The sequence below is a fragment of the Dasypus novemcinctus genome, chromosome 2 (genome assembly GCF_030445035.2).
Source record: "Dasypus novemcinctus isolate mDasNov1 chromosome 2, mDasNov1.1.hap2, whole genome shotgun sequence".
NCBI classification, from domain to species: domain Eukaryota; kingdom Metazoa; phylum Chordata; class Mammalia; order Cingulata; family Dasypodidae; genus Dasypus; species Dasypus novemcinctus.
This window is the reverse complement of record NC_080674.1, coordinates 128823674-128838421: the sequence shown is the minus strand read 5'-3', so window position 1 is coordinate 128838421 and position 14748 is coordinate 128823674. Positions and strand designations below refer to the sequence as shown.

Below are 14748 nucleotides of genomic sequence, written 5' to 3'. Positions count from 1 at the left end.
GTGAATTCCCAGAACTGAGACCATTACTTACTAGCTGTGTAACTTTGAACGAGTTACTTCTGATCCTTGGTAATAAATGGTATCTATCAGAATGAGAATGATGATGACATCTGTCTTGCTCTTTTTACAGGATTGTTGTTATTATAAAATTATCTGGTATTGGAAAACATTCTGTGAACTATAATAAGCTTTAATTTTAATTAACTTTGGAAAAGTTTGTCTGAAGCCATGGTGTTCTCAACATCTTTACAAGAACAACTTTTCTTCTTTTGAAAAGGAGGTACCATTATCTATTTTGTTTGGTCATTTGTCAGTTTAAAAATTTGTGCCTTATGGACGTAAATGAATGCTCAGAGAATATACAAAGACTTTCACCACGGAAGTCCCAGTTTGCTTCATCACATCAAGTAATTTTATAAATAGTGTTTTATAGAGAGAGGCTGCTATACTAATTAATTACATGCAGTTTTTTTTGTTTGGAGAGAAGATCTGGATTGCCAAGTGTTCTGCTGATCTGACGTTAGCTGGAGAAGCTAAGAAATGATGCCACAGGGGTTCCATTAAGGACCTTTGGGCATTGTCTTTCCAGATCGCTTCCTCTGGAAATCTGAGTTGGTTCCATAGGTTATGAAAGCCATGTAAAGTGCAATCCATATGTACTTCGAGTTGTATGCTCTGGCAGTAGTCCACAAACAAGAGATGATCCTAATCTGGGAGTTTTTAATACATTTCTCTCAGAAATAGAAAAAGCAGACAAAATATATGTATGATCATTAGAAGTTCAAAACAAGAAGTTTGAACAAATAGATACACATTTGTAAAAAGAATATATTTTCAACATGTAACATGCATTTACAATAGTACATGACATACTAGGCTAAAAATAAAATCTCAGTAAACTCTGACAATCAGAAAACATAGTGTCAAATCCTCAAACCAAAATGCAATAAAATTAAAATTAACTCCAAAAGGATATAATAAAAACAAAGAAACCAAGACATGAAAGTTTATTTGCTTGGAAATTTAAAAACACACAAAATGATAAACAGAAGAAAAAAATCTAGCTTTAAAATTATTTAATAAAAATCTAGGTTTAAAATTATTTAAATGTTGGAAAACGGACTTTGGCCCAGTGGTTAGGGCGTCCGTCTACCACATGGGAGGTCCGCGGTTCAAACCCCGGGCCTCCTTGACCCGTGTGGAGCTGGCCATGCGCAGCGCTGATGCGCGCAAGGAGTGCCGTGCCACGCAAGGGTGTCCCCCGCGTGGGGAGCCCCACGCGCAAGGAGTGCGCCCATGAGGAGAGCCGCCCAGCGTGAAAAGAAAGAGCAGCCTGCCGAGGAATGGCGCCGCCCACACTTCCCGTGCCGCTGACGACAACAGAAGCGGACAAAGAAACAAGACGCAGCAAATAGACACCAAGAACAGACAACCAGGGGAGGGGGGGAAATTAATTAAATAAATAAATCTTTAAAAAAAAAATTATTTAAATGTAAATGAACCAAATACTCAACATAAGAAACTAGAGAATGAATGAGAAAACATACCCAAGGAAAGTAGTCAAATTGATCAATGGAACAGAGGGGATAATCCAGAAACAGAATCATGTGCATGTAGAAATTTGGTTCATATTTAAAATTGGCACTTCAAATCAGTGGGATAACAATGTACTATACAAAAAATGGTGCTTAGGCAATTAACCATCTACTTAGAATGAAAAAAAATTAAAGTTAGCTCTCTATCCCATTCCTTACTCCCAAAATGAACTTCAGCTGGAATAATAATAAAGCTCAAAACAAAACATAAAAACTTCAAAAGTGCTAAAAAAATGAAACAGTATATATGTATGTGTATATATATATATTTTTCCCCCCTTGGGAAGGAGGCCTTATTGAACAAAACACTGAATTTTGCAAAATTGGCAAAAATTCAGAATCCCCACATAAAAATTAAGAACTTCTTGTGAGTTCTGGCCCCAGCATGGCTGCATACCCTCACTATACCTCATCCTTCCCAGTAATCAAAACTAAAATCTCTAACAAAATTCGAGACATTTAAAAAACAAACAAAGAAACTACTTAAGGATTTTGGGAAGTAAGCAAAAGAGTGATGATTGCAGAAGTGAGAGGAAAGTGACTGCATAGGGGTTTGTTTCTCATTCCTCCTCCCCCCTTTTCTCATAGCTTTGCCCCAAGGGAAAGTCCTGTCCTTGGGGTGCTACAGCAACAGAAGTATTGCAAGTGGCTAAAACCCCATGAAATATACTATATCTCGGGTCAGAGGAATGAGGAAAATGCATCTCTAGGGGCTGGAGAGGGAGAGAATCCCTGGGAGTCACACGAGAGCATTCTGTAATTCTCATTATGAACTTACACATGTCTCAGATTCATCCCTGAGGTTATGGGAGATTTTAACAGCCTTTTCTCAGCAAATGATGGAACAACTAAACAAAAAAATCTATAAAGAGATTGACGATCTGAGCAACAGTATCAACCATCTTGATCCAGTTTATAGAACACTCTATTTTTTTTCAGGTGCTCATAGTAACTGGAAAAGGTAGACCATATCCTGACACATAAAACAAGTCTTTATAAAATTACAAGGCTCAAAGTGTAAAGAATTAAATTAGGAATCATAACATAAGATATTTAGGAAAATCATAAATACATGTGAACTAAACAAAAATCATAGATCAAAAATGAAATTACCAAGGAAATTAGAAAATAGTTTTAAATGAGTAACAACAAAAATAGGACCTATCAAAATCTGTGGGATGCTGCTAAAGTAGTGACCAGAGGGAAACATAGATCTACATGGTTATATAAGAAAGAAAAAATATCTAGAACTAATGACCCAAAATTCACCTTATAAAACTAGAAAAAGAATAAATCTCATAGGCATAAAGGACACTACGAGAATAGTATGAGCAACTTCAGGATGAAAATTTGAAAAATGGACATGACAAGTTGCTTGAAAAATCTGACATGCCAACATTGACTTAAGAAGAAACAAACAATAAAAATAGCTCTACATCTATGAAAGCAATTGACTTTGTTATCAAAACCTTCCCCAAAAGAAAAAGACCAGGCCCAAATGGTTTTACTGGTGAATTCTATCTAACAATGGAGGAACAAATAAACCTAATCTTACTCAAACATTTAAAAAGAAAGAGAGGAGAAGGGCTCAATACCCAAATCATTTTATAAGGCCAGCATAAACCTTCAAGAAAAAAACTAATAAAGGAAAAGTACAGACCAATAATTCTCATGACTATAGATCTAATATCCTTAACAAAATATTAGACTATGGAATAAAATATATTTAAAGTAATTGATTATGATCAAATAGAGTTTATCTCAGAAATGCAAGGTCAATTTAACATTACATTTAAATCAAACAACAATTCATCATATTAGCAGAATAAAGGAGAAAAACTACATGATATGTCAATAGAAGCAATAAAATCATTTGACAAAATTCGACCCTCTCTCATTACAAAATCTCTCATTAAACGAAGAATAGTAAGGAGCTTCTTCTAACTGGAAAAAAAGCATCTCTGAAAAACCTACGTCTAATATCACAATGATAAAATACTGAATTGTTTCTATCTGAGATTAGGAATAATGCAAGGATGCCTGCTTTCATCACTTCTATTCAACATTGTTCTGGAGGTCCTAACTATTACAATAAGACAAGGAAATGAAATAAAAGGCATCAAGACTGCGAAGATGAAAACTAAAATCATCTCTATTAGCAGATGATATTATTTATGTGCTAAATCCCAAGGCATCTATAGAAAAACTGTTAGAAATAACAAATGAACTTAGAGAGGCTGTAGAATATAAGATAAATGTACAAAACCTAATTACATTTTTATGTACCAGCAACAAACAATTAGGAAATAATATTTTAAAACTTCCATGTGCAGTAGTGCCAGAAAATAGAAAATACCTAGAAATAAGTCTGTCAAAAGACATCAAAATCTTTGTACTAAAAACTATGAACCATTGTTGTGATAAATTAAAAAAGATATAAATAAATGGAGAGTTATCTACGCTTATGGACTGAAAGACTTAATATTGCTAAGATGGCATTCCCTTCAAATTGAGCCATAGGTAGAACACAATCACAATCTAAATTCCAACAGATTTTGGTTTTGCCTTTTTTGTTTTATTTTGTAGTTAGGCCAGTAAAAAGAATATATTGGGAAATAGGGGAAAAGAAAAGAGTTTTCTGAGAAATGGGGAAAAATGATGGAAATACACACTGAGATTTGGTATGGTCTCTTTTAGGTAGAAAGCGGGAGCTCTGACTTATGTGGTCACCTTTTAAACTATTAATTATTCCACCCCTTGCCAATGCTAAGGGTAGCGTCCCCAGCTGTTACTGACTACTCTACCAATGGATAGTAGGGGCCAATGGTGAAGACTGTTTGGAATATCTGGGGCCAAAGGAAGGTCCTGGAAAGAGTTAACTGGGACCTCAAGGTCAGGGTCAAGTCTCAGTGGGGTCTCATGGCCATGTTGTCTGTCAGCCATGTTGTGGATCGTCTTCTCATTTCCCTTTACTAACCTGCTTCATTTCTCCCCTCAGAGAGCTCATGACCTTATTCTTAAGAGGGTGCTGAGAGGCAATGGCCATTCTTCTGTAGTTTCTTCCTGCTGGTTAGGGCAGTAGTCCCGCCTGACAGGATGTAAACTTCTCTGGCTATTCTACTGAGGTTGAGAGAAGAGAGGTCCAGCTCTCTGTTTGGAACTGAATGAAATCTCCACATGATTAATAAGGCATTGATTCTGTAAGAAATAAATTTAATTAGAATTTTGAAGATACATGGTCCTATTAAAAAGATAAAGATGATGGTGGTAAGTGGACCCCAAAAATAGGGCCAGCCATGACAAACTGGACTGAGAGTGAGAAAGGCCAGGTAACTTCAGAGAATGTATCCTCCCAAAGTTGATTGGAAACAGCATTCTTCGTTGAGTTATTTTATACTGTTGGTTAACTCTAGGGAGAGATTGTGGCAGACCAGTTGGGTTTGAGTATAAACTGCCAACCCCAGTTTCCACAGCAGTGGTTATGCCTAGGACAGCAAGAAGAGGTATGAAGAGAGGCATTGCCTTAGACATAAACTCAAAGGCAGTATAGGCAATAACAAGACAAGCATTTGGCAAACAAAATAAAGACAGTGCTTAAGAGAGCCATTCCTTTATCTTATAGGCACATTCATTAACTACTTAGAAAATGAATTAAATTTACCTTACCAGGACTTTTTAACATGTTCAGTATCCTTCTGCATATGATCTAGAATAGAAAAGATGTCATCATAATCATCAGGCATATATCTAGAATAGGAGAGATATGGGTACAGCACAAGTTCAATGCACAAGTTCCTCTTTAAGCACCAATTAATAGATTTAAGCTCCAGGTTTGCAATATCATCCGTGTTATCTCTCCATGGGAGCAGGCTATAATGCCAACTGTGTTTGTTTAAGGTCTATTCACAGTACTCTAGTAATTGTTGCTCCACTGGCTGTGTGTGAAGGGCATACCAAGTATTGTTTTTGTTTTTTTTTTAATTGGAGAAATTGAAAAGCTGATTCTAAAATTTATATGTAAATGTAAAGGACTTAGAATATCAAGGTGATTTATAAATAAAAACAACAAAGTTGGAGGACTTTATCTGATTTCAAGACTTACTATTAAGTGATAGCAATCAACACAGTAATCTGTTGGTGATATGATATGATATGATAGACATATATGACTGACATATGTATGACAGACATAGAACAAAGAACAAGAATAAAGAATCTAGAAACAGATCAACAAATGTATTGGTAATTGCTATTTTTACCATGGTGCCAAGTCAATTCAATAAGAAAAGGAAAGTCTTTTTAACAAATTTTGCTGGGTCAAATGGATATCAATATGGAAATAAATGAGCATCAACCCTCACCTCATATCATACCAAAATTTAATCCAGAAATGATCATCTTAGAGATAAATAATATACACAAAATGATAAAACATCTAGAGGAAAACAGGAGAAAATTTACACATTCATAGACTAAGGGAAATTTTCTTAGAGAGATTATTGAAAGAATGAAGCATGAAAGGAAAAAAATGATAAACTGAGTCTCTTCAAAACTGAAAACTTTTTCTAGTTGAAAGTCATCAAGACAATGAAAAGATGAGAGAGCTACGGATGACAAGCAAATATTGGCAAAACATTTATCAGACAAAGGATTTGAACCCAGAATACGTAACACTCTTATAACTCAATGATAAGACTAACAAACTAGTTTTAAAATTGTCAAAAAGTTTGAAAAAAACACTCTCCAAAGAAGTTAGAATTGTCAGCAATTGAAATGATGCTCAATATCATTATTTATCAGGGAAATGCAATTTAAAACCACAATGGTATCTCATTGTACTCATAATAGCTAAATTTAACAAAATCTGGTGAGATGTGGAGCAACTAGAACTCTCATACTCTGCTAGTGGGTTTATAAAATGGTACAGTCACAGTGGAAAAGATCTCTCCTAAGAAGTGATCCCCATATCTCTGTCCCTCTTTACAGTGAATTTGCTTAAAAGATTCTGTGTTTGCTTTCTAAATGCTCACTTTTCATTCTCTCTGGAATCCTGGCTATCTCACCTATCTTCTTTCTTCCTTCATTTAGCCCACCCTTTAAAGACACTCTAGCCTACTTATAATTGCTCAGTCAGGTAATGCATGTTTTTTCCTTAGGGCCTTTGCAATTACTGTTCTCTCTAGCTCAGTCTCCTCCCCAGGTCTTGGAATGGTTATTCACTTTCAGTTCAGTTAAATGCTGAACATCTCCCCACAGGCCACTTCCTTGACTTCCCTGTCTGAATAGAATTCCCATCACTCCCATCACCCTTCTTTCCTCATACTGCTTTGTTTTGTTTCAGTAAAAGAATACTTATTTTTTCCTCTCATCCTTCAATGAAAACCCAAGAGTTGCAGGATTTTTGTCTTTTCTATTTATTGCTGTATTTGCAGTGTCTAGACAGTGTCAGCTACATGGTAGGTATAACATAAATACATGAATTCTGTTTGGTTAAGACCAGCACTAATTATTTTCTAAAGAGAATTTTGTGGTGCACAGTGATTCATAAATATTTGATACCCTTCCCTGTGGGGAGATTTTTTATCCTTGTCTATTGAATTCAGGCATGGCTGTGAGACTCTCTCTGGGCAGAAGCTTTAAGAGTCTCTTTGTAGTCTGCCATGTCTTCTTTGCCCCTCTGCCACAATAATCAGGAATACTCTAGACAGAAGCTGCTCTGTCAGCTGGCCGCAGAAAGAACGTGCTGTAGAGCATGTCGATCATCTGGGTCTGTATGTAGCATAAGTAAGAAACACACTTTGCTGTATTAAGCCACTAAGATTAAGGGGCTATTCATTTCCATAGAATGTCCTAATTCATCCTGACTGGTAGACACATGCAGGCACTCCTGTAAAAAGGCAGGACCGTGTCACCAAAGACCATGTGACATGTTTCATAAGCTTACTTCGAAAGTTTTTAAAGGAAAAAAGGTCAGGTTTTACTTGATCTGGCTCTTCCCTTACAATCTTGTGATTTGCCACTATAATACTGGCTTTGAAATATAAATTTTGAAAAGCACTGGGACATTTATTTTGGCATGACCAGGGGTCATTGTTTTATTTCTTCATGTTTTCATGAACAACCATTAAAGGAAAAGTAAATAAAGTATCCTATGGATTTAAAAACTTTCCTAAACATGACATATCTTAAATTAAAATGAGAGACTTATATAAATAACACTGATTTCAAAGTTTTGCCTCAAACTGACTAAACAAAAATCCATGGGACTGGTGTCTTCAATTTTGTATTATTTTTAAAGGTCCCTAATTGATTTTGTTCCAGAAAATCAATAGTCAAGGAAAACTTCTCTCTACTTATGAACCTAGGAGACATAAGGAGATACACAGACCAGCAAGAGCTCTTCCTCTTTGCCACTTAAAATCTTTCATTGAATCACTTTAAAGCAGTGCTTTAAATTGTCATTGGAAAATTCTACGTAGGATAACATTTGTAAAAAGAAAATACTTGCTTTACTTTCAGACTCATTAAATGGAGATGGTTTACATTATACAAAGCTTTCACATAGTGTCACTGAGATACACCCTTGTAGAAACAAATAGGACTAAGAATGTCATAAACATAAGCCCAATACAACTATTCCTTTTTTTTAAAATTTTTTATTTTAAAAAATATTTTCTTAATTTATATTTAAAAGATACGTAGATCACATAAAATGTTACATTGAAAAATATAGGAGGTTCCCATATGCCCCACTCCCCACACCTCCCACTTTTCCCACATCAGCATTTCATTAGTATGGTACATTCATTGCAATTGAATAACACATTTTGGACCACTGCTACACTACATTGTTGGAGCATTTTGAGAGTCATTTGGGCCCAGCAGGAGAATTTCCTTCATTAATACAATAAAAGTCAGTTGTTTACATTATTTTACAAGATATAATAAAGATAAATCACCAAGAATCCTACAGAAAGTGCCAGGATTTTGTTAGATGACATAATTGTTGGTTTGAGCTGAAGGAAGAAACTGAACACTATGTAGTTGTTTCCAAACACAGGCAATAAAATCAGTGAAGCTTTGCTTCTTATGCAAAAAAAAAGGCCTTTTACCTAGACTGATACCTTTCTCCAGAGTTCCCTTTCTCATAAGGATGAGTAAGTGGAAGAAAAGGATTGTAAACTTTTGAACTTTTATTTGACCTTGATGGCAGGGATGACGTTCTCATAAAGTTAAAATGTTGAAGGAAAAGGTGTTTATGTACTAACAGAGTTAGAGAAAACACTCTCACCTAATAACGCTCTGAAAAGAAAGTAGAAATTATACACTAATATGGTGCATATTTGCTTTGGGGGATGAGGGTTGAACAATCCCTGCTCCAAAAATGAGCTGTTCAGTGAGGCTCACTAAAACAGGAGCAATAACTGGGAATAACATGGTTTTCTAGATAGCAGGAATGAACTCTGTGTGCCTTGGGAGAAAGCCTCAGACTCAACCAGATAGACATGCAGCATTCAGAGAAAAATAGAGCTAAACATCTACTATTGCAGATGGAAGAGAACTGGTGTACCACATCTTGGCTGCTTTGCCTTCATTTTTGGTAACGTAAACAGAAATGAGATTTTTTTCCCCCATGAAGTAACTAATTACTAGCTAAGTTATTTCAAGTCCTACCATCACTACAAAGAAAAATAAATTTCTTTCTGGTACCACCTTAAAAGAAGAATTTCAATTGAATTAGGGTCCTTTAATCTAGAGAAACATAATAATACCTTCTTTATTTTAAACCATCCCTCAATGAAATTCCTCTGTAGTCCATCCGTTTTTCCTTTCCACTTAAAATAGGCTTTATTTCTTGGATTTTATGACTAAATCTTGCCAGCAGTAGGCAAATGTACAGGTTTTAGTAAATTATATTTAGAATAATTCAAATAGTTGTTGTTTGAAATACTTAGAAAACTGAAGATAAATGTACCTAACTTCACACACATACGGGGACAGAAAGACAGAGATAGACAGCTATGAGAAACTACTCTCTTCTGTCCCAGAATTCCAGCTGATTCTGTCTGTTCTTTAATATTTCTGCTCACATCAAACCTGCGAAATGAGCTGTTACGTAAGAAATTCCACAAGTTTCTGTTCATTTTATCCGGAATGTTTGTAACTAACCATAATTTTATATGTAGCTCCCCCCCAACCTCATTATTTCAGCTGAACCTATTTTAATATTTAACAGTTAGGTGTTATAGTCACTTTAATACAGTTATAAAACATTGCTGGGAAAGGTGAGAAAATTCTTTCATGCTTTAAGTATACTTGTTTTGTTTTTTAGACTCTGTCCAGGTTCTAATTCCTACAAAATGCCCAACAAGTTTCAACTTCTCAAAGATTGTCAATGGAAGAAATGTCTTCTTTTTCTAGAGAGATCTTAGTGAAGCCTTCCAAAAGTGCATTTTACTCAGGGGAAATGTTATTTTATTAGAGTAAAATTGCAACGACCATGTATTTTCTAAGTTTTGTATACCTATTAGAGGCAAGGCAAAAAAAAAAAAGAAGAAAAAAAAGGAAAAATTTCTCAACTGTCCAAAAAGTTTTATAGAGTAGTTATTTGCCTACCTGTGTGACTTGAACTTTAAGAGACTAACAACTTCCCAATTACATCCTCTCATATCATGATTTATAGTATCTCATAGAATTTATTTCCTTTCTATTTTATGATTTGTTACCTATGCTTTATGTTATTATTTTAAATATTTTCTGTCCCATTAGTCTATAATTTCCATGAAAGCAGGAACTGTGCTTGTCTTGTTCACCCATGGGAAAATTTTTTTAAATTAATGAATTACTTTAAATAAATGAATGGGTTAGAATGACATATCAATTTTGGGTTTCACTGTGCCAAACTATACTGGGAGCAGGGACAACTTTTGTGTTCTTGCTGAACATGAATTGTCCTAACCATTTACTTATTCCTTAGTGCACGGAGCAAAGATCTGATAACACTTAGCAAGTGGTCTGAGAGTTTATTATGCATTTTCCCCCCAACTTCTTAGAAGTTTCCAGAAATAAGGATTCAAGGAGAACGTTGTTGAGTACAGCCACTGTTGCACACATTATCAGGATGAGTTTCTGAGAATTTTAGAAAGCACTGGAACATGATGAGCAGTTTGATGTGATGTCATAATGGTCAAAACATTAAGAATGCTTCTCAGAGAAACCTGATCATGGTTGACATGGACAGATGTGAGTTTAGAAATATCTCTGATGACAGTGTATGTAGTGGACTGGGGAAAAGAGAGGCTGGAGCAGTGAGGATAATTTGGAGAATGAGACAATGCTCCTCTGAGAGAATTTGGTCCTGAACTGAGAGAGTGGCAGTGAGGATAGAGGGGGAAGAAATGAATCTGAGAACTACTTCAAGATTAATTTGAGTAGGAGTTGGTTTTTCGGGAGGTAAAAGAAAGGAAAAAATTGAATACTACCGTGAAGTTCCACTTGGTGAATGGTATGATAATTCCATTAGTAGAGAAGGCGAACACAGGAGAGGAACGGATTTGAAATAAAAATAATTTGGTTTTGAATGCATTGCATCTGAATTGCATGTATGATAGCTATACAGATATATCTGACCACTGACTATTCCTTTCTCTACTATAAACTTCTCCTGGAATTGAGTCTACTAGAATTTTTTGTTATATTGTCACATTCTAATAAAAAGACATAGTCAAAACATAAAAAAAAAGAATGCTTCTTAGGGTTTTAGACATTTTATTTCTTGGGATCATTTGAAATTCGAAATTATGTGTCCAGAACTGGATAGAATCTGAGATTTTAACTTACAAGCAAACAAGTTACCTCACCACAGTTTCACAGCTACTGGCAGAAGACATGGGACTCTTGAGTCAGAGACAAAAAAAGCAGTTTATTACAGGAATAGCAGTAGCAGCACTTTTATGTTCTCCCTGAGCCTCAGATCCCTCAGGATAATAAGAAGAGGCCAGGCGACACCTACAGCACACATAGTGGGTTATGTTATACAAGAGGAACCTTGAGCTCAGGGAGCCTACATCTTTTATAATGGGCAGTAAGTGTGCCTGCCCTTCGCTCTGGAGGGAGACCCTGGTCTTCTAAAGCTGTCCACTTTGCAAATATCTTTGAGAAGGTGGCCCAGAAAAAAGGACACTCAGTATCACATTCATAAGAAGTACAGAAACACAATAGTCTCCTGGAGAATTGTCTCTAGCACCATGTCTCTGGAAGATTTCTTTTCAAGGACCTTCATTAGTATACAAATACGTGCATATATATATACACAAGATATTGTCTAGTACTCTGCACAGCTCACAAACGTGCTAACATCAGGAGGATGATATAAGACATGTGCAAAGCTAAAAAGTCAAGTGTCCAGCTCAGACAAAGAGCAGTGGGTGAATATCCCATCTATCAAATGATTGCATATCTGATGGGAGTTAAAGGTGGATGCAGAAAATAGGGATGAGACCCTGAAAATGCTAGGCCTCTCTCTTGTTGGAATCTATTGTTATTTGGGTCACACTAAATAATTTCTCTTAATTTTCATTTATTCTTAGCTGGAGCATGTGAAAGTCAAAATAGCCCTTCAAAGGCTACTTTAAGTCTGCTTAACCTCGGGAAACGGACTTGGCCCAGTGGTTAGGGCGTCCGTCTACCACATGGGAGGTCCGCGGTTCAAACCCCGGGCCTCCTTGACCTGTGTGCAGCTGGCCCATGCGCAGTGCTGATGCGCGCAAGGAGTGCCGTGCCACGCAGGGGTGTCCCCCGCGCCCTACGCGCAAGGAGTGCGCCCTGCAAGGAGAGCCGCCCAGCGTGAAAGAAAGTGCAGCCTGCCCAGGAATGGCGCCACACACACTTCCTGAGCCGCTGACGACAAAAGAAGCGGACAAAGAAACAAGACGCAGCAAACAGACACAGAGAACAGACAACCGGGGGAGGGGTGGGGATTAAATAAATACATAAATCTTTAAAAAAAACAAAACAAAACAAAACTCTGCTTAACATGTAGCTGCTTTGTCAAAGACCAACTAAAGACTCCAGAGCAGGAGTTCAGATATGTTAGGGGTTGCAAGGGGAAAAGAAAAAGAAGAAAAGCCCTCTGTCGCCTATCATGAAATGACTCAGCAGTGGTGGCACGAAAATCTTGTGAATCTTGCTTATTCCTGCTTTTGCTAATGCATGATACACTAAAACAAAGTTTGAAGTTTTGGATATGAGAAAGCCTCAGTCCTGCAGGACCATGGCGCCTGTTTTTTGTTGTTGTTGTTTTTAATTTCTCAAGAAAAAAACACACTGCTGCCTTTTTTTCTTTGGAATGAGGGCCCTTCCCGTACAACAAATCCTCAAGGCATACAGATAGCAAGGGTAAAGGTTTTTTAAGGAATAATAAAATGCTCTTCAGGATTTATAAACTTTCATCTGTCAGAAACTATTTATGCAAACTCGGCACTTAGAGTGAATTATTCTTATTGAGCAAAAATTGAGAAAATTGCTTAAGTCTCACCAGAAGGGAACTGCAGTCTATCAGAAGCTAAGACTCTGTACGAGTTATAAACTTAAGAGAAGAGAAATTGCATGTCTGTACGGATGTCTGCAGTAAGATGAACGACCCCAAAGAGAAAGTGTCGCAGCTTTGTTCTTGATGCTGCTTTTGCTGGGTGATTTTTCCATTCCCATTATCTAGGGAATTGAGGGAGGGCTTTTGCGAGGACTATACCTAAGGACAACTACCCCTTTAATTTCTCCAGTGCTAGCCCTCACCCCCACCCCCAGATTCCCACCATCATATAGCATATGCAAATCTATTCAAGGACTTTTATAGAGTGCTGGGCATGGTGCTGCGCACTCTCCATGAATTATTTCATTAGTTTCTAGCAACAGTTCTTTGAGGAACTGTTACAAACCTCATCATGTAGATGTGGAAACTGAGGGACAGGAGATTAGAGAACCTAACCAATGTCCCAGAGATGTAAACTCAGGCAGCTTGACTCCAGGAGACATTCTTGTAACTACTCCCTAATGCCACATTGAACCTCTGCTCCCAGAAGTCATATGATCTGATTCAGCTTGTGACTCCTGGGTCTCATCAGGAAATTTCACTGAGCATCTTTTTCTCACAAGAGTCACTCAGTCTAGGCTCAGGTCTCCTGATTTGCCCAATTATAAATTTTGGTCCTTTTCCCCAATTTGTCTCTCCTCTTTCCCTCTTCTTTCTGAATTTAGAGAGCCTTACCATTTTTAGTTCTTCATAAATTTTGCTAAAATCACCCTTTGCAACACTTGGCACAAGGTAAAGTCTCAATAAATGTTTGTAGTGCGAGCATAGATGGCAGATAATTCCCATCCTACTGGGCTCATTATGTCAAAACCATTCATTGCACACATCCTGCCTTCAGATGGCCCACCTTTGTTCTTTCCTTTGAATACATAAATCCCCACATTTACACCTTATAACATCTGCTCCATCAGTCTGGAATCACCAGTATAGCATGCCAAGCTCACTTGAGCTAATGGCCTATTATAAAAACATTTGGAGAAACTTACTTTTTTTTCGCCCAAATTTTTATTTCAATATTCAATCAAGACTTCTAGAACTGCTCCAGCCAAAATAATAGTTTTCTGAGACTTCATTTACAACATTTATTAGATTTGCAGATAATTTTTGTCAAATAAGCATCATTCTAAAAGTGATCAGTGGGAAGCAGACTTGGCCCAGTGGTTAGGGCACCCGTCTACCACATGGGAGGTCTGCGGTTCAAACCCTGGGCCTACTTGACCCGTGTGGAGGTGGCCCATGCACAGTGTTGATGTGCACAAGGAATGTCCTGCCACGCAGGGGTGTCCCCCGCGTAGGGGAACCCCACGCACAAGGAGTGCACCCTGTAAGGAGAGCCACCCAGCGTGAAAGAAAGTGCAGCCTGCCCAGGAATGGCACAGCACACATGGAGAACTGATGCAGCAAGATGAAGCAACAAAAAGAAACACTGATTCTAGTGCCACTGACAACAGAAGTGGACGAAAAGAAGAACACGCAGCAAATGGACACAGAGAACAGACAAATGGGGCGGTGGGTGGGGAAAGGGAGAGAAATAAATAAATCTTAAAATAAAATAAAATAAAA

At 37.1% G+C, this 14748-nt stretch overlaps 1 protein-coding gene across 3 annotated transcripts in view; it reads right to left on the bottom strand.

Moving 5' to 3' along the window:
• Positions 1-3485: 3485 nt before the first annotated feature.
• LOC101420085 (zinc finger protein 474) overlaps positions 3486-14748 on the bottom strand; it is a 79254-nt gene continuing 67991 nt past the window's right edge. For 2 of the 3 annotated variants that reach the window (XM_058277675.1, XM_058277664.1), the window contains 2 exons: positions 5257-5301; positions 3486-4793 (listed from right to left, as the gene is read on the bottom strand). In XM_058277675.1, the coding sequence (XP_058133658.1) occupies positions 5258-5301 (44 nt within the window). In that variant the 3' untranslated portion in view covers positions 3486-4793; position 5257. The remainder of the gene's footprint in view (positions 4794-5256; positions 5302-14748) is intronic. The other variant, XM_058277679.1, reaches the window with a different exon arrangement.